The sequence below is a fragment of the Engraulis encrasicolus genome, unplaced genomic scaffold (assembly GCF_034702125.1).
Source record: "Engraulis encrasicolus isolate BLACKSEA-1 unplaced genomic scaffold, IST_EnEncr_1.0 scaffold_25_np1212, whole genome shotgun sequence".
NCBI lineage: Eukaryota > Metazoa > Chordata > Actinopteri > Clupeiformes > Engraulidae > Engraulis > Engraulis encrasicolus.
The window spans coordinates 371,585-391,584 of NW_026945544.1; the positions used below are offsets into that span (position 1 = coordinate 371,585).

General features: G+C 44.4%; 1 protein-coding gene across 1 annotated transcript in view; it reads right to left on the reverse strand.

Moving 5' to 3' along the window:
- The window catches only part of LOC134442889 (adhesion G protein-coupled receptor A3-like), a 313,923-nt gene that overhangs the window by 180,888 nt on the left and 113,035 nt on the right, over positions 1 to 20,000 (reverse strand). Inside the window, exons 8-10 of the mRNA XM_063192854.1 lie at positions 7,162 to 7,326; positions 3,577 to 3,781; positions 3,015 to 3,164 (exon numbers count right to left, since the gene is read on the reverse strand). Coding sequence (XP_063048924.1) covers positions 3,015 to 3,164; positions 3,577 to 3,781; positions 7,162 to 7,326 — 520 coding nt within the window. The remainder of the gene's footprint in view (positions 1 to 3,014; positions 3,165 to 3,576; positions 3,782 to 7,161; positions 7,327 to 20,000) is intronic.

The window sequence follows — 20,000 nt, forward strand, 5'->3', positions numbered from 1 at the left end:
CACGTGTGTGTGTGTGGTATATGGTGACTGTGCATGCGCACACTGTCTATGTGTGTGTGTCTGAGTGTGTGTGTGTGCGCACACACATGTATGCATGTCTGCACACGTGCATGCGTAATCCCACATCACTACGGTACATCCACTCCGCAGCAAAGTGATCCAGAGCCTTCCTCTGATTCATTAGCACGGGTCAGCGGAGAACACAAAAACATCTCCGTGTGACAACACGGCACCTCCGCAGCCCTGGGGCTACCGATGCCATTTTAATTCTCTCGCTTTCTCTCTCTCTTCTTTCTGCTCGTCTTCTCTGTTCCCTTTTTTCCGATCCACGTGACGCACGTGACAACATTAGTCATGCCGAATGTCCAGCTCGTTCCAGCTGCTACAGGTTCAGGCGAGCCAGGTCGTCTTTCTCTTGAGCGTTTAATTCAATTACGACGTCTGCTTGTTTCTTTTATGAATGTGTGTAATTCACATTTGGGGGGGTGTCGGTGACAATTACGTTTGTAATGAGCTCACTGGTGGCTCCAGGCGAGCAGCACATCTGCACTGGAAGGAATGACTAGTTGACAAGTTGACACGTTTGCTGAGCTGGTCTCTAAACACTTGTGGACAAAGTGGATTGAGAAAGTAAATGTTCTGCCAGATTTTTTTTATTCTGCCAGTGCTCTTAAAACAGGTGATTTCTTTAACCCATTTTAGCCTACATCGCTTTTGGGAAAAGATGCCCTCTCCCTATACCTTAATATCTCAGCTTCCGAAGCACATAAAAACATGAAGTAAGTTCCATTTAAAAGCTAGAACCTTCATTTTGCACTAGAATGTATTCAGTCAGCTCTAACATACCCACATTTTTAATGAAACGGCTCAAATCTCAAGAACCTGAATGCAGCGTATATGTCACTCCAGGAAAAAAATGGGTTAATTAGCACATCATCAACCTAGCTGAATGGGTGTGGTAATAATGATTATCTGGGCCATTGAATTGGCTCGAAAAAAAAAATTGTGGAAGGGTTTTTTTTTCTTCTGTACAGTGGACGTCTGCCCTCATCATAGACTGACTTGAGTAGAAAGATTCAAGACATAGTCCAATACATTTCCTATGAGCTCAGAAGACTGGCACAGTGGCAAACTCTTTGATTATTACAGCTAGGGCTGGGCGTTTTTGGAAAAAATGAGCATCACGGTTGTCTTGATGAAAATTGACATCACGGTTTTCTGCACGGTTTTTTGATAAGCGGCGATTTCCCCCCCAAATCTTGATCTTTCGGACGAAAAAAACTGAAATTTAATTTAAAAATGAGATGAAATCATGAATTTAAATTAATCTCCATTTCTATTTTATCACTTTTTCATTTCAATAATATTTTTATAATTTATAGTTTATATTTCCCTACCCAACACTATAAGTTCCCTTTCAAGGAAAAAGGGTTAATAAATTATTATAAGCAGCTGTTTTTGGCTTTTTTCCCCCAAGACAGACCAAAACGGCATATTTCTTGTTCTACACCTGGCAACACCAATTGCTTAGTTCTCGTTGTACACCTGGCAACATTGATCACTAGGACCGCATGTTGCGCTTGCGCAATGCTTGACTAGCGAGTAAACACAGTGGGACAGAAACGAAACAGACTGAAGAGACACGAAAACAAACGGATTTACTTGACATTGTGTGAATAATGTCTTTGAATTAAAGGAAAAATATAACGTAGAAGGTATTTTGTCAGGTAGTTTGTGTCATATGGCGATGTATTTCACTCCTATTTTGCTCCCAAATCATTTAAAACAGCAATGTATCTTGTCTGCCCATTACATTTTGTAAGCTAGGCTAAATTAGCCTCAATGGCAAAACTCATAAGCAGCCTTAACAGCAGTCCTGCACACACAGTTGGGATGGTAATTAAATACAGTTAAGAATCTGAGAACTGTTGTAGCCTATTAGAATAGCCTTTTATTTAACTTTGTGAGATCAAATGTAAGCTAAATGTTCATCATGATTCATCCATGCCATGTGGGTTCTTCATTAGGCTATGCTTCACTCTCACCAGCTTCTTTAGCGCGATTAGCCAATTATTGCTTCAATCAACATCTTAAATTGTGTTGACATTTCCTAGTAGAAAAGCAACAGAAATAAAGAAATAAAGTGTGACACGAAGCAGAGTTGAAATGAAGTGTGACACGAAGTATGAAGTTCACGCACATAGCCTAGTATGAACAACAACAACAACAACAACAAAACCGTCTCTCATCAAAAAGAGAACCTTGTGTAGGTGAAACCGAGATCACGGTTTTTTAACGGTATACCGTCCAGCTCTAATTACAGCCAAAAAGTCTAACCCGCTTTACATACAGTACTACACAGTCTATATTGTAAACATTATTTTAAACATTAATTATGCACATTATGCAGTTGTTTTGTCATTGTCCTCATTTGCTCTAAATAGATGTATCCTGTTATCTAAATCAGTCTAATTTGTAAGGGAAAACACTGTACAAAGAAGTCTGCACAAAAAAGCAAATTAGCTTGCTTCTGTCAGCCACAATTATTCAACTCATTAAATTGATGAGGACTGTCTACTTAATTCTGGCATTCCAGTGATGACTTCATGTAATGGGGAAACTCATTTGAAAACAACACAGGTCGACACTTCCCAGTGTACTGTATTATTATGTGGTTATCACCAATGATGGGCGGCAAAGCAAATTAAGCAATTCATGTATTTTACCTTGTCAGTTAATGAAGCGCTGACACAATCATGGATGAATTATTTCCAGGTTGAGGAAAATAACAAGGGAGTATTATTTTGTTACCACATGCATCCTCCTCCTGATCAACCAGTTGAAATGTTAGGTGTTTATATTCTTTTTTTTTAATAATGCAGTCTTTGGATGTGTTTGTTTACAGTGTGTTTTTTTATGCTGGTTTGAAGACAATTTTTGAGGATATTTAAGTATTCACATTCATATTCACATTCATGTTTGTATTCGTTCTCTTATTCACATTTGTAACCCACCTCCCCAATCTTTCCCACCAGGCGCGTAATCCTCTCCACCAGGTGTGTCACATAGATCACGTCCATCACGTCGCCGAAGTGCGCCGCCCTGCTGGTGAAGGAGGCCAACTGCTGCGCCAGAGTCACGGCATTGCTGGTGTTAACAGACATCTGAGAGGGGAAATGGTCACATGACACACACAGTGTTAAGCATAGTCTTTAAATAAACACATTATTAAGAATGAAGGTCTTTTTAGGGCAATGCCCTATTAGGTTGGTTTACTGTTGAAACAACTAAACATTAGCATTTTACATTAAAAATATTTTCTTTATGACTCCCTTTTTTACAGTAGGACAGTGAAGGGGTCACAGGAAAAGAATGTGGAGAGAGAGATGTGGGGCAGGCACTGCATAAGACCCAAGCTGGAATCAAACCCGGGTCACCGGTGTAGCAGCCCAGTGCCCTACCGTTACAGCCACAGCAGGGCCAAACATATTTTCTTTAAATGAAATGTAAAGTTCATTATTAATTAAAATGTTCCTCTTGTTAAAAATGTACTGCAGTAGCAAACTGTTTACTTGCCTGGGTGAGCTGGTGTAGTGCACGGGTGACTTCACTGGCGTATGGGCACTGGGTGTAGTCCTCTTCTGCCCAGCGGCCTGACCGGTCACAGCGGCGCCACGCCTTCTTCTTCAGGGGCGTGACACCCGAGGCAGGGGAGGTGGGGGCCCGGATGGGGCCCGGACAAGGCAGGAAAGCTAGGATGCCAGCCAGGGTTTTCGGCCACCTGGTTAGAGAGACATACAGTATACATTGGACATAACACTCTCTACCTCATTGGATTGTGTACAATGTATGTTACTTCCACTACCTCTTTGGACACTAGCAATATACTATAGAGTAGGGGTCCCCAACCTTTCTGGGTCTGAGGGCTGCCAAGGGCTACCAAGGCCCTCCCGAGGGCTACAGAGGGCTATCCGAGGTCTACTTGTTTGTTCAAAATCCTCTACCAATGTCTTGACATCATTCAGAAACTATGATTACTATGAACACAATGATTGAATGATCATTTTCTTATAGGTTATAAAGAAATATTACTTATAGGTTATAAAGAAAAAAACATTAACTGTGACGAAAATCTTGTAGTTGTTGACGCTATTTATTAACATCCTTGATGGGTACCTCAGAACAGTATACTAGAAAAGTTTAGGCCACGTTATTATTCTGGACTACCTGCTGTTTTCTGTGGAAGCTGCTAGACATATGCTCCACATATATAGTATACTGTATGTAGTACAGGTATGAAGACACACAAATGCGCAAGGACAAATAAAACCATATGTGCGAATACACACGCACACATGCACGCACACACACACGCACACACACAGTTATAAAAACAAATAAATTCACAACAAAAGACAGAAAGACAAATCTTCAGAAAACTTCAGGAGGGAAAAAAAAACACACCAACAGAAACTGAAAAAGTCTCAAAACATAAAACAGAAACATCAAAACAAAAAGCGAGAGAAAGTGAGAGATGGAGCGCACAAGAAAAAAGGAAGCAGAAAGTAAAACGTAGAGGCATTGAGTCAGCTCAAGTACCACAAATACTTTCCAAACTACTCCCTTGAAAATACACACAGTAAACACACGCACGCATGCACACGCACACACACACACACACAGACGTGCGCGCACACACATACACACACGCACGCACGCACACATACACACACACACACACACACACACGCACGCACACATACACACACACACACACACACACACACACACACACCACACACACACACACACACACACACACACACACACACACACACACACACACACACACACACACACACACACACACACACACTCACATACACACACAGGCCTGCAGAAAAAAAACAGCCAGCAGACACGCTCACAAACATACAACGGCCGGAAGAGAAAAAGCATCTTCCTTTGCTTTCTTCCTTTGTCATTCCGACACAGTGGCCACTTAAACAATATATGGCACTAATTTCCTCTACAGACAAAAAGCGCATCTCATTTTCCAGGCCATTACATTTGCAGGAGGCGAGGCGCAACACACCCACACGCACGCGCGCACACGCACACACACACGCACACGCACACATGCACGCACACACACCAACACATACACACACACACACACACACGCATCTGCAAGGCTCATTCTACACACTAGTGATTAGGCTGGAGGTACTGAGGAATTAAGACTGTACAGTCACACCCGATAACAACAACAGCGGCAACGATGATAGACAAACAACAAAAAGCACAACAACGCCAACAGAAAGGGAGTAACAACCTCACAATAATAACCATAACAAGCCTGGCCAGCAGACAGCACTGGCCTTATGCATCCTCACTTCCTGGTTTCAGCTCATTAGTTTCAATGGGGCGGCTGAAACACGACTACTGCCACAGACACAAAGTTGCTTCCATTCCCAGAGAAAATGAACTACAGACACACGTATACACTCTCGCGCGCGCGCACACACACACACGCGCGCGCGCGCACACACAAACATACACGCACGCACGCACACACCAGTATCGGGGTTGCAGTTACTCGTTTGCCTTTCATGTTCACAAAGGCTTGTTCTGTCAAAAAAACGTCTCTTCAATCAAAAGCTACTAACGTTAGCTCAAAGGCCTGCCACGCCTCACTTGCAGCACATTTTCAATCTGTAATGAACTGTGTCAGTGTTTTTCAGTATCGGCAGACACCAGAAGATGAATACGTCTGGATTGATGAGTTGACTTTGTCATACACGGCTTATTTCTTATTTATTGGTTATTGTATTGCACATTCTGACCCGTTAAAATCATGTCCATCATGCAAGCCATACAGTTGAGGATTATGAGATTATTACTTTGTGATACCTGATTTTTTTTATTCCCTGTATTGATTTTGTTTATGATAGCCCAACTCTCAGATTTCAATACTGCTCTATCCAGGCTGTCAATACCATGAAAAAATACAATGTTTTATTCTGTCACGTTTCAACCAAGAATCCCACGATGGTCAATGTTTTTACACATTCTGCATACATTGAACCATACAAGGTTTTAGTATACGTGCATGTAGTCCATCACAATATTCTTTTCCATTTTAATATGTTTTTGCGATAGAAGGTGCACAAACCATCTGCAGGACATATGTGAGGATGTCAGTGACTCGATTGTATTGACATAATCATGTGACATCATCAGCCTCAATCAACAAGTGAGCTACAAGCGCCATACCGTACTGTACATTACTGTAAATGGAGAACTTTACCATTTCTTTCAACTGCCTATGCGCAAAAAAGTAATCCCATTGTCATTTTGACACAGCACTCCATAGCACACAAGTGTTCACTGCACACTGCACACAACAAAATTGCATTTATGCCTCACCTGGCAGCGCCCAATGGCGCCCGAAAGGCAACAGTGTGATGGGACGATATACCATGCTCAGGGTACCTCAGTCATGGAGGAGGATTGGGAAGAGCACTGGTTAATTACTCCCCCCACCAACCGGGTCAGCAGTCGAACCAGCAACCTTTGAGCTACAAGTCTGACGCCCTAACCGCTTACCCATGACTGCCCATCCATGGCATTATGAAACTCTATCAAATTCTACGGCCGTCCACATTCTTTAGACCAGTGGTTCCCAAACTTTTTCCCCTGCGCACCCCCTTGTACATTTTAATGTGGTTCGCGCACCCCCCAAGCGAATTTATGGTGTGCTGATGGCCACGCAAGCATGGATTTACTGCGGATTCACTGCACATTATGCACAGTCGTTTTGGGGAATCCTCTTTTCCAATAGTCAATGAGTTAAACTGCACTTCAGATGGACCCTTCCAGCATACAATTCACCATGCAATTAAAAACAAATTAATATTCATTAATGCTAGATATAAAACACACATATCCACCATTGCTCTATTCAGCTCGCGCACCCCCTAAGGGCAAGCCACGCACCCCCAGGGGTGCACGCACCCCAGTTTGACACCCCTGCTTTAGACCATTCATACTCCCAGCATTCTCATTATACTTCACAGCAGACTTTCCAAGGGATCAAGTGGTTTTGTATTGGCATTCAACACTGGCCGTCACTCCATGCTGTTTGTCACTGTTCAGTACCTGAAGTCCCCCTTGTTGCCCGTGACTCTCTCCGCGGCGCAGTACGGCGCAGATGTCTCCAGGACCACGATCTCCATGTGCCGCGAGCTGTTGCCACGGGAACTGGTCACATGACACTCCCAGATGCCGGACGCGCCCACATCGATGTTGGACAGGATGAGTTCACTGTGGGATGGAGACAGGGCAGACAGTGAGCATCATGACATCGCTTACACAGGAGCAGACCATGTGCTGCTAATGACTGTATGTCTGTGAGTGTGTGTGTGTGTGTGTGTGTGTGTGTGTGTGTGTGTGTGTGTGTGTGTGTGTGTGCGTGTGTGCGTGCTTGCGTGTGCGTACGTGTGTATTTGTGTGTGTGTGTGTGTATGTGTACGTGTGTGTGTTCTGGAAAGCACTGTGAAAAGACCAAGGGAGACTCAAGCTGAGCGAAAAAGAAAACAGTGTGCAGAGAGAAAAAAAAAAAAGATTTATTTGTATGAAAAAATAGATTTATTTGTATGATGAAGAGGAAAACAAGAACAATCACTGCCTGGCAATAATTACGCAAACCTTAATAATGTGCAAAAGACGTTGACAGGTCAGATTTAACATTCATTGTGCTACATTAACTGCAAATAAATGCTCCATTTGTGTTAAACAGCCTCAGGAAATGTATTATTAATTACTCTCGACAGTTAGCCTGGCCGCGCCAAAAACCCCTACAGCAAAGCTGTGCCCCCGGGAGCAAATTCATTTTGCGGCCACTAGGGGCGTCTAGATTTCTAGGCTACTCGACAGTCACTCCTTCGAAAAACATGTCTAAAAAGCCAGGGTTCACATTGCTCATTTACGACTATGATTTCCCATCAGAAATTAACACTTTTAATTACAAGTTTACATATTAGTGTTCGGAAACATCTGTGGTGATAAAAAACACAAATGCACAGCCCTGAAACGATTAAGTATTGAACGCCAGTGATTTCGTCCAGTCTATTATTAATAGACTTTAATTTTTTTTAACGGCAGCTAGGCTACTTTAGCTCTGTGTGTGTGTGTGTGTGTGTGTGTGTGTGTGTGTGTGTGTGTGTGTGTGTGTGTGTGTGTGTGTGTGTGTGTGTGTGTGTGTGTGTGTGTGTGTGTGTGTGTGTGTGTGTGTGTGTGTGTGTGTGTGCATATGTCATGCAATGTGTGCAATCACATACATGTGTGATGTGTGCCTGCTCGCAAACATGCAAATATGTGTGCAAAGCTGTATGTGGTGCACACTTGGCTGCACAAGATTTCAAAGAATAGAAAACCAGTGGAACAGCAGGCTTTAAATGGTGGGAGGTGGTGGGCATGTTTGACCACACTACCGCTGCTACTCGGAGGCGAGCTGCTGAGAAGTTTCCCAGACTTTCCCGTCCGTATTGAAGTTGGAGCTACTGTTTGGCTGGTTTTGCTGGTTTGGCTGGTTCTTACTGCAAAAGCAGCAGCAGCGTTGCTGAGAGACAGACGTACAAAGTGCATACAGAATCCGTTTTCACTCACACGTCCTTGTTTCACTGCATCTCTGTTTGCAAGGGAAATCTTGCTGCAGCTCATCATCAGTCTCGTCATAACAACGCACTGTCAGGTGTGTCACGCACACAAAGCCATCTCATGGTGGATTAATGAACGCCTGTGACAGTTCCCTCAAACGAGTTGGACGTGAAGCGTAGACAGCAAAGGGCCACCTCTCTCATCTGAGCTCTCTGTAGTCATGACACTCTCTGTCTGTACAGACATTCTTTAAAAATAAAAAATAAAAACACACACACACACACATAAGAACCCTTACAGCTGTGGCCAATCCCTGCAAAGGAAATAATTTCCAGACATGGGAAGTAGAGCCTGTTATAACCGCCCTTCTTGTTTGATGTTCCAGGCGTACGATTACAGTATACCAGAGGCGATTCCTCTTTGAGTACAAGGGAGGCGCCGCCTCCTGTCCAAAATCACGGAGAATAGTATGTAAACTAATGCTTTACACAACTTAATAACATTGCTATTTCAGACCCAGCTCCATAGAAAATGCATGTGCTCAACTTAGAGATGAAACCAATCTGTTATAAGATCCCGAGGCTCGCACGAGTTTTTTTTTCCGCTCATGACAACGCAAGCGAGTCGAGTCTCAATGGACTTCAATGGCATGTGGCATTGTACGATTTTTCAATGGCAAAATGCTAAACGGTCATTGGCTATTGCCGTGAAATTTTTTTGATTTTGAGACTGAGCCTCACTGGGAGTGAATGGAGAAGAGAGAGGAGGGGGGAGGGACCGGAGACTGGAGCTCCGACTTGTGATTGGGTGAACCCCGTGTCAGTAGGCTACAGTAGTTGATTTCATTTCGAAATGCGGATATGTTATTAATTTGACTGAGAAGTTTCGTCGTGGTAACCAGTGGGGAAGCTATTCATTGCGGTGTACTCCAGTTTTGTGTACATATTCTTGTAAACCTAGTGACACTAGTGTTGCGAATAAAGTCTTAATAGTGGCATGTCCTTATCCTTTTTAATCTCCCAATTCAAAAGTTGAAGTTGCCTACTTTTCGTTAGGGCTAGCTTGCAAGAAAGCTAGAGCTATGCAAAATGCCAAGCATTGTGGATTAAATTCTGGCGAATTCCAGTCGTCCTTATGAGGAGAAAATGAATATCAAGGAGCAGAGCAGAGCACTGCCTAATATTGAATTGGTGAAAAAGGTAGGGAAGAACAACCGTTTCTTTTGAGCTTTCGTGGTGTCTTATCAACTGGTTAACTGCCAAGTCCCGTGAGTGGCGAGTCCTTGTTTCCTACTGTGTTGGCAATGTCTGGTAAATAATTAAAGATTTTGCGACCTCTAGTGGTAAATTAAGCCGTGCACCCAGTGATGAACAAAGACAACGAAGGCAAACTAAATCACATCATTATGTGGCGGAGGTAGGCCTAATGATAATAATAATAATAATAATAATAATAATAAAAACATTTCCCTATGAATAGGCTACAAGGGGGATAATGATTAATGATTAACAAATTTGTTTCAACAAGAGTCCTTTAGTGTGTGAGGCCATATGTGGCTCAGGACCAATGTAAGATGTGTGTCAAAATCCCCCCCCCACCTTTATTTTTGCGTTTTGGACATATTGTAATTGAACAGCCTCCCCTGTTTGACAGACTACCAGCCGCCACTGCAGTATACCCCAGTGGGACAGCATGGGATACATGTAGCCTACATACAGGTGGTCAATAAGGGCTGGGTTAGAAGAGAAGAGAAGAGAAGAGAAGAGAAGAGAAGAGAAGAGAAGAGAAGAGAAGAGAAAAGAAAAGAAAAGAAAAGAAAAGAAAAGAAAAGAAAAGAAAAAGAGAAGAGAAGAGAAGAGAAGAGAAGAGAAGAGAAGAGAAGAGAAGAGAAGAGAAGAGAAAATAATCGTAAGGGAAGAAAAAAGAGAAGAGAAGAGAAGAGAAGAGAAGAGAAGAGAAGAGAAGAGAAGAGAAGAGAAAAGAAAAGAAAAGAAAAGAAAAGAAAAGAAAAGAAAAGAAAAGAAAAGAAAAGAAAAGGAGAAGAGAAGATAGAGAAGAAAAACGAAGCGAAGAGAGGAGAAGAGAAGAGGGGGACCGCTTCAATGCCAAAAATAACAGCCGGCCCTGCACTGCGCTGTGCTGCGCTACACTGCGCTGCTCTGCCACTCCGGCTGGAAGTGGAGGCTGAGGTTCTGTGCAGCTCGTCCAAACCCCACGACCACAAAGTACTGTATCAACTCTCTCTCTAAAGGCGCAGCCCCCCCAAAAATAGAAACCCTCAGGGCTTAAACCAACAGCGGATGCTTGCCACACTCGCCGGCCTCCCTCTGTCTAATTCATGTGTGGGGGACATCAGAGAGAATCACAGGGAGAGAGGGAGAAAGAATCGGAGAGAGAGAGAGAGAGAGAGAGAGAGAGAGAGAGAGAGAGAGAGAGAGAGAGAGAGAGAGAGAGAGAGAAAGAGAGAAAGAGAGAAAGAGGGGCAGAAAAAGAGAGGGGAAGAACGATAATGAAAGAGACTGTGTGTGTGTGTGTGTGTGTGTGTGTGTGTGTGTGTGTGTGTGTGTATGTGTGTGTGTGTGTGTGTGTGTGTGTGTGTGTGTGTGTGTGTGTGTGTGTGTGTGTGTGTGTGTGTGTGTGTGTGTGTGTGTGTGTGAATGCCTGCGTGCGTGTATGCGTGCGTGCGTGCGTGCTGCGTGCTGCATGTCTGTGTGTGTGTCTGTGTGTGAGCATGGGTAATATGAGTAAGTGCCAGAGACAGAGAGTGAAAGAAAGAGAGAGTAAAAGAGGTTTAGTGTAAGAGGGACACATAGTCAGAGATAAGGGCAGTGTGTGTGTGTGTGTGTGTGTGTGTGTGTGTGTGTGTGTGTGTGTGTGTGTGTGTGTGTGTGTGTGTGTGTGTGTGTGTGTGTGTGTGTGTGTGTGTGTGTGTGTGTGTGTGTGTGTGTGTGTGTGTGCGTGCGTGCGTGCGTGCGTCTGTTATGAAGAGAGAAAGTGAAAGAGTTGAGAGAAAAGAAGGAGAGTAAGAAAGAGATCGAGAGGTGGTGGAAGAGGGCAAGGCTAAGTGTGGGCGTGCAGCGGAGCTTCTCTCCCTTCATGATTAAAAACAGTTTAGGTGATTACGGGAATGATACGTTGGTAACACGGCCGGCCGGTGGTAGCCATTATGATTTCAATTGACTTTTTCGTGAGAGGGTGATCTTGGGGTTTGTGATTGTGGTGTCATGGCTTGTACGAGAGAGAGAGAGAGAGAGAGAGAGAGAGAGAGAGAGAGAGAGAGAGAGAGAGAGAGAGAGAGAGAGAGAGAGAGAGAGAGAGAGAGTGCGCGTGTATTTGTGCATGCACACACTCAAGGGCAAACCTGAGTTGAGTGGAGTGTTATGCATGTAACTAGTGGTATTTATTCATCTGGCTTTCTTAAAGGAGATTGTTTTGGAAAAAAATAAGTGTGGGATGAGGTGAGTTACATCACCACAAGTGGTAGCTGGCCAAGGTGGACAACACACAACAGACGAAAGAGGCGACGCGAGAGAAAAGCAGGGGAGGATGCACAGAGAAAGGAAAGAAAAACAGAAAGAAAGAAAGAGCGAATGAAAGAAAAAGAAAGAAAAACAGTGGCAGACCATGGAAGCTATGCAAACGTTCAAGGGAATCCATCATCTAGTTTTTCCGTAGTTCAGATGCAGCTAGCAAGAGCCTTTGAATGCAAACACAAATTCTTTACATGCTGTATCTTTCACCTGTTTAACCTGCAGGAGAGCGATCGGTAGCACCATGGACAGCTCCTGCCTTTTCAGGACCCTGGCCAGCGCAGCAACCACCACACCCAACCTCTAACCCCAGCCGACCCCAACCCAACCCATATACTGAACTTAGCCCAGCCAGGGAGTCACCAGGGCCCCATGTATATAGGGGGCCCACACACGATTTATGAAAATATGCCTTAGGGGCCCATTAGAGCTGATTGTACATAGGGACCAAAATTTGTTGCTACGCCCCTTAGCCCACCCAACCATGGATCCACCCTAATTCTAAACCCCTAATCTACAGCCCAGCCTAACCCTTTAAATTGCCCCCAAAAGACTCCATCATAATCCCAACATAACCCACCCCCTATGCAAACCCCTGCATACACCCAGACCCCAGACCTCCTCCCCACATCCTTGCCAGCCCCCACAACCCTTCCCTGAAGCCAAACCACACACCACATAGGATGCTCAAGGGGACGTTGCAAACAGCAGCTGTAGCGCAAGGCGGGACCAAGTGGGGTAAAGCAAGTGTATTTCCATGCCAAATTCCATTTGCAGTTCAACATACTTTCAAAAAAAACATAAAAGGAAAGGACAAATAAATTAAAACAAATGAAATAGCTCTGCACCAGCACTGCTTATCTCTTCTCTCTCTCTCTCTCTCTCCCTCTCACTCTCGCTCTCTCTCTCTCTCTCTCTCTCTCTCTCTCTCTCTCTCTCTCTCTCTCTCTCTAATTCTCTCCCACCCAACTTGCCTATTCAGCAAACGAAATAGCTACCTCCCCCCACCCCAATGCTAATTGCCAACAGCCACTGCACAGTGGGATGCAGTGTAAAACATACACAAGTGATGCCTGTGCTGTACTGTACAAATTGCTAACGCAGTCTGAATGTAAACAGGAAGGACAAACAGAAGACTGTTGCTTACGTGATGGAGGAGGGGGTAGCTATGGATGAGGAGTTCACTCACTCAGCTCTTTGTGTTCTCTGTGAGCAGCTTGTTTGCCATGTTGGGCTAAGAGGGCTATGATGGCACAGCAAATATGGGTAAGGACAGGGAAGCCAACAGGGGGTGGGACAGAGGGGTCAGTTGTCCCGGGCCCAGGGAGACAGGGGGCCCAAAATTAGGTTTTCATTACATTGTATGTATTGGATTGGGGGGGTGGGGGCCCTTTCAGAGGACTTTGTCCTGGGCCCAGCAAAAGCTGTCAGTGGCCCAGGGTAAGGAGGTGGGCATGCCACACACACACACACACACACACGCGCGTGCACGCACGCACACACACGCACGCACGCACGCACGCACGCACGCACGTACACACACACACACACACACACACACACACCACACACACACACCACACACACACACACACACACACACACACACACACACACACACACACACACACACACACACACACACACACACACACACACACACACACACACACACACACACACACACACACACACACACACAGGGTTTCCCTCTTGATACACTGCACCTCTCTCACACAGGGCCTCTACGTAGACCCAGGCAGCCCACCCACATACCAGGTCCCACACAATACAAAGAAGTGACCTAAATTCCCACCAACACTGCCTTATTGTGCAGCTATTTGTACAGAACAGGTCCCGCAGGACTCATTAGAGACAGTTATGATCTCACACCGATATATAATGGCTTGTTTACATAATGCTCCTACCAAGCAGGCTAATGCCACTGAGGGGGAAAAAAAGAAAGAATAGAAAAGAGAAAAATAATTAATTAATTAAACCCAGAGTTAGCCAATAGGCCTCATGGCTAAACATAAAAAAGTAAACGATAGAGATTTTTCTGGAAGTTTGAATGTTGCCTTGCTTTACCTGTTTTTTATAGTAGCAGATTATTTGTGTCCAAATTTGATTTTGACAAAACCATATTTTGTATTTATATTTATATTTTTCTAGCTGTAGTTGTAGTTGTAGTTTTTGTAGTTGACAGTTATGCCCCAGGTAGCCTATACATGACAAACACACAAGGTAACATACAGACTACTTTGGGTGGACACATTGCCTCACACTGAAAAGCCAGGATATCTCTACAGTATATACATTGGGTAACTTGAACCAATCATATGATTCATACACTAACCTCTAGACAATGTAGACGTCAGTGGATTCATATTATCATTGTCAATACAATTGCAGTAAGCAGCCTTGAAGCCTCTTTGTGCATAATAACAACTTTGGTGTGACATTACAGATAGCATTAAGCCTTGATCATCACAATTTTGGTGACAATTATGTTATAAGAGAGGCTCTGTATGAAGGGGCTAACTTGAGAAATGGGACAACATTATATTGTTTTGTATTTTCGCAAAACTAGACCATTGCAATTAAGGAAAGCCCCTGGAAATCACCGACATCTAATAATCCAAGCACAATCCCTTATAATGTCTGAGCAGCTGTCGCCTGTTGGACTACTCGATTGCCATGCACTGCGTGACTTGGCTAGCAACATAGGATCAGCCATGCCCTGGCCTCCATTTTTTGGTTTTCATATTACACCACGGGCAGCAGTTAAGAATATATGATGCCCCCTCAATACATCTGTTCCCTTAACACATTGATGCCTGATGATGCGTTTAGCAACATTGGCCCTGGCGCCTGGAGCTGTATTACGCAACATTCAGGCACATGAGATTTGAGACAACTTTATTAAAAATCTCTGTTTGTTTGAGATGAATGAACACATTCTAATGAAAGATGAGGGTCTTAGTGTTTACATGCAACTTAGTGCATATTTTTATGTGCTTCAGAAGTTAAGATATTTAGGTTTTTACAGGCTGAGGGCAGCTTTTCTTAAAAAGGGCTCAGGCATTCAGCACCCTTTTTTGCAGGTGCCTTAGGCGTCAATGGGTTAACACATTTTAGCCTAAGCCCTTATTGGGAAAAGGTGCTCTCTGCTTATTAAAACCTAAATGTCTCAGCCTCCGAAGCACATAAAATCATGACATAAGTTGCATTTAAAAGCCAGGACCCTCATTTTGCATTAGAATGTGTTAAGCTTAATTCAGCTCTAACATAACCAAATTGTTAATAAAAAAAACTCAAATCTCAATAGCCTGCATGCAGCGTATATGTCGCTCCAAAAGAAAATGGGTTAATCCTCCAGAAATTACAGTGAATTCAGTTTTGATTGCTTGTGTTCTTTTGCTGCAGTATAGTCCTACATAAATAACGTCTGAGCTCCAACTTTAATCCACCGATGACAGACACTAAACAGCAGGGAGTGTTACATTGCAAACAATAAAAAAGACATGCAATGGGGACCATTCTTCATTCAGATCAGTCCCATATTGGGACATAAAAACCCAGCTCTCAAGTCCCTTGGGCAAAACAGTCAAAGTTTATTTACAATTTTCCAGATTTCAGTGGAAATGAAGTAGTCTTGTAGTGCTTAACTGGTGTAGGAAAAAGGCTTGTTCTCTGTTAGTATATAAAACCCATGCGCACGCACACATGCACGCACGCACGCACGCACGCACACACACACACACACACACACACACACACACACACACACACACACACACACACACACACACACACACACACACACACACACACACAGACACACTCAGGCACACATTCACGCACAGCACACATGCTCACACTCACGCACATGCACACACAAACACGCACACACGCACACGCACACACACACACATGCACACACGCACACACACACACACACACACACACACACACACACACACACACACACACACACACACACACACACACACACACACACACACACACACACACACACACACACAGGAAGCTGTAGGAAGTTCCTCCGGCAGTGACACAGGCTTTCACTATAGTAAAAAGCTGCTTTTCTGCTGCCTGCTGCAGATTGCAGTGCAATAGAGAGCTAAATGTGGGCCAGCCAGGGTGCCAGACTGTGGGCTGAGAGCTTTTTGGGGGGAAATGGTTTCAGACTAAATAATAAAGATCCTTCCCATCTCTTCCTCCTCCTACCCCTCCACTAATTCCTCCTCCATTCTCCTCTTTCTTTCCTCTCATCTGCTCTCCTTTCCACCTCCTCCTCTCCTCTCCCCTCTCCTGCTCTCCACCTCCTCATCTCCCCTCTCCTCCTCTCCTCTCCCCTGCTCTCCTGTCCTCTTCACTCCTCTTCTCTCCACCTCCTCCTCTCCTCTTCACCTCCACCTCCACATCCACCTCCTCCTCTCCTCTCCTCTCCCAGTGCCATGTAATGGCTCCTGCTGCTGCTCTCTGCACTATCTTCCTCCAGGATGTGATGTCATAAAGGGGTGATGGTGGGTGAAGGTTCTTTGGAACACACACATGCTCACACAGATGCAAACACTCACTCACTCACTCACTCACTCACTCACTCACTCACTCACTCACTCACTCACTCACTCACTCACTCACTCACTCACTCACTCACTCACTCACTCACTCACTCACTCACTCACTCACTCACTCACTCACTCACTCACTCATTCTCTCTCTCTCTCTCTCTCTCTCTCTCTCTCTCTCTCTCTCTCTCTCTCTCTCTCTCTCTCTCTCTCTCTCTCTCTCTCTCTCTCACACTTCCTCATTTTAAGTCTGTTCTCCTCTGTTTGGCTGACTGCAAATGCACCCTGTCAATGCTGCTCTGAGCAAAAAAAAGGCTTGTTAGGAGAACAATGTGTTTGTTTCAAACTATTTTCTTTTCTTCATGTCAATTCTTCTCTCTACTAATTTTTTCATCTATCTATCTTTCATCTGTCATACAGTTCAGTTAGGATTTGTTTGTTTTTTTCTTTCTTTCTCCCATGTGTTCATTGGCATTCTTCGTAATTGTCATTACAGCGACATTTATTCTTTCATCAACTGATTAATCATTCAGTTGCTCATTTGCACATGCTTTCATTTCATTACGATTCTGCCTTTCGTGTTTTCTTTCCCTATAATGGCTATGCTGACTGGATTCAGGTTTGTTCAAAATCAATGACTAATGAGACTAAAGGCTTCTCTCTGGCTGTCTCTCTACCAATCCCCATTCTCTCTCTCTCTCTCTCTCTCTCTCTCTCTCTCTCTCTCTCTCTCTCTCTCTCTCTCTCTCTCTCTCTCTCTCTCTCTCTCTCTCTCTCTCTCTCTTTCTTGTTCTCTCTGTCCCTATGTCTGTCTCTCTGTCTGTCTGTCTCTCTCTGTCTCTCTGTCTCTCTGTCTGTCTGTCTGTCTCTCTCTCTCTCTCTCTCTCTCTCTCTCTCTCTCTCTCTCTCTCTCTCTCTCTCTGTCTCTCTCGCTCGCTCGCTCGGTAACCAGAGGCAGCTGAGGTGGGAATTAATAAGCCAATTAAGCTTTAGGTTTCCATGGCGACATGTGCACAGCAGTTCGGGGAGACGATTGAGTGCGAGAGCAGAAACAGACACATATACGAATATGTGAATGGGGAGAGCAGGAGACAGGGCCAAAATAATTACGAAAGACGTGAATATAGAAGAACAAAAATCAAAGTCGCAAAGAATCACAGGGAAGCTTCATATACAGTAATCCTCTAAAATGTGTGGTTTTTTTTTCTCCCCTTCTACCTGTGTTCATTCATTTGTTCATTCGTTCATTCATTCATTCATTCATTCATTCATTCATTCATTCATTCATTCATTCGTTCGTTCATTCACTCACTCCATTTGAGCATCTCCTCTCTCCTCCCTCTTAGCCTTTCCCATACCTGCATTATACTGTATGGCAAGACAAAAACTCATTCAAAATGGAGAACATTCAGAAAGCTACCTTGAAGGCAGTGACTCACCAAGGGCAGTGAGGAGAGGAGAGGAGAGGAGAGGAGAGGAGAGGAGAGGAGAGGAGAGGAGAGGAGAGGAGAGGAGAGGAGAAGAGAGGAAAGGAGAGGAGAGGAGAGGAGAGACTATGCAGTGAAACGTATAGAGGAGAGAAGGGAGACGAAGACAGAGAGAAGAAATGAAATATGAAGAGAGAGATGCAGAAGGGACAGGAGGCAAGAATGATGGAGTGGATAGGAGAGGAGAGGAGAGGAGAAGAGAAGAAAAGAGAACAGCGGAGACGTGAAGAGAGGAAAGAAGAGAAGATGCGAAGCAAAGACAGATGTAAGTGTGTTAATGGGACGAGATTGCCAGCGTGAGGCAGTTGGGGATTTCTCCGGCTGCCCATATCAACACAGCAGGGGAGGTGGCTGAGTACGACGGCTCATTCACAATTACGTCTAAAGTCCTATTCATTACGGGCCGCACACACCCAGCCCTTCGCAATATCCCCTGATGGAGGAATGCCTTATCGGGTTCCACAGAGCAGCCGAGAACGGGTGGGCCTGAACAACACAAAAGGCGATATATGGGCCAAACGCACACCCATGCATAAATAAACACACGCTGTAGACGCAGACACAAACATTCATGTTCGCTCACACATAGCCTACATGCACACATGCAAGTGGGCAAGCAACACACAAGCATGCACAGACGCATGCACACGCACACACGCACGCGCACGCATGCACGTACGCATGCACGTGCACGCATGCACGCGCACACACACAAACACATACACGCGCGCACACACACACACACACACACACACACACACACACACACACACACACACACACACACACACACACACACACACACACACACACACACACACAAGTAATATATAAAAACAATCATACACAAAGCCACTGTCACATATACATAGACACCGGCACACACATTTTAATTGGAGCAGCAAGTATTGAAAAACAAGAACATAGTCTGCAAAAACTGTCATGATTCAGCTGTGCCGTATAAGCCACACACCGCACACCACCAGAGGATTTAAAGGATAAATAAGACACCGCCTGTACCAGATGCGAGAGCTGCAAATGGCAGTTGATATAGAACAATATTTAGCAAGGAGCTTTGAGTGTCTTTCTCACACATGCACAAAATGTCAATACAGTAAGCTACACTCCACAGAGAGAGACGCAGTAAGAGACATATGGACAGAAAATGTCACTACTCTTGGAAGCATACACCCAGATAAAGCCACACTAACAAACAACCAAACAAACCCACAAACATTCAGTAAAAGAAAGAAACAACAACAACAACAACAACAACAACAACAACAACAACAACAACAACAATGACAACAATCCAACCATCCAAATTGCTCTGCAATACAGTGAGCGAGCACATAGCAGATGTCTTAGCCAAGACATATGGCGCTGCAAAATAAAACACCACAGCGAATTTGCTGGGAAAACAAATGTTGACACAGTGAATGTGTGGTCTGGATTACTTGCAGCTTGCTTCCATTGCTGAGTCTCTAGTATAAATGTGCTCAGGCGGGAGCAAGGGAGCGAGGGAGTGAGGAAGAGAGGAAGAGAGGAAGAGAGAGGGGGGAGCAGCATTTTGCTCATGAAAACTAAAAGTCTTCTCGGTTTACTGTTTTAATTAGCGACCCTTGGCGCCAGCTCGCTCTCAGCCAAGGGAAAAGACGAAGGAAAACAAATTCTGTGTGTATTTAAAAGTTTAGCTCCATGCGTGCATTGCAGCTAGCGTTCCTGCT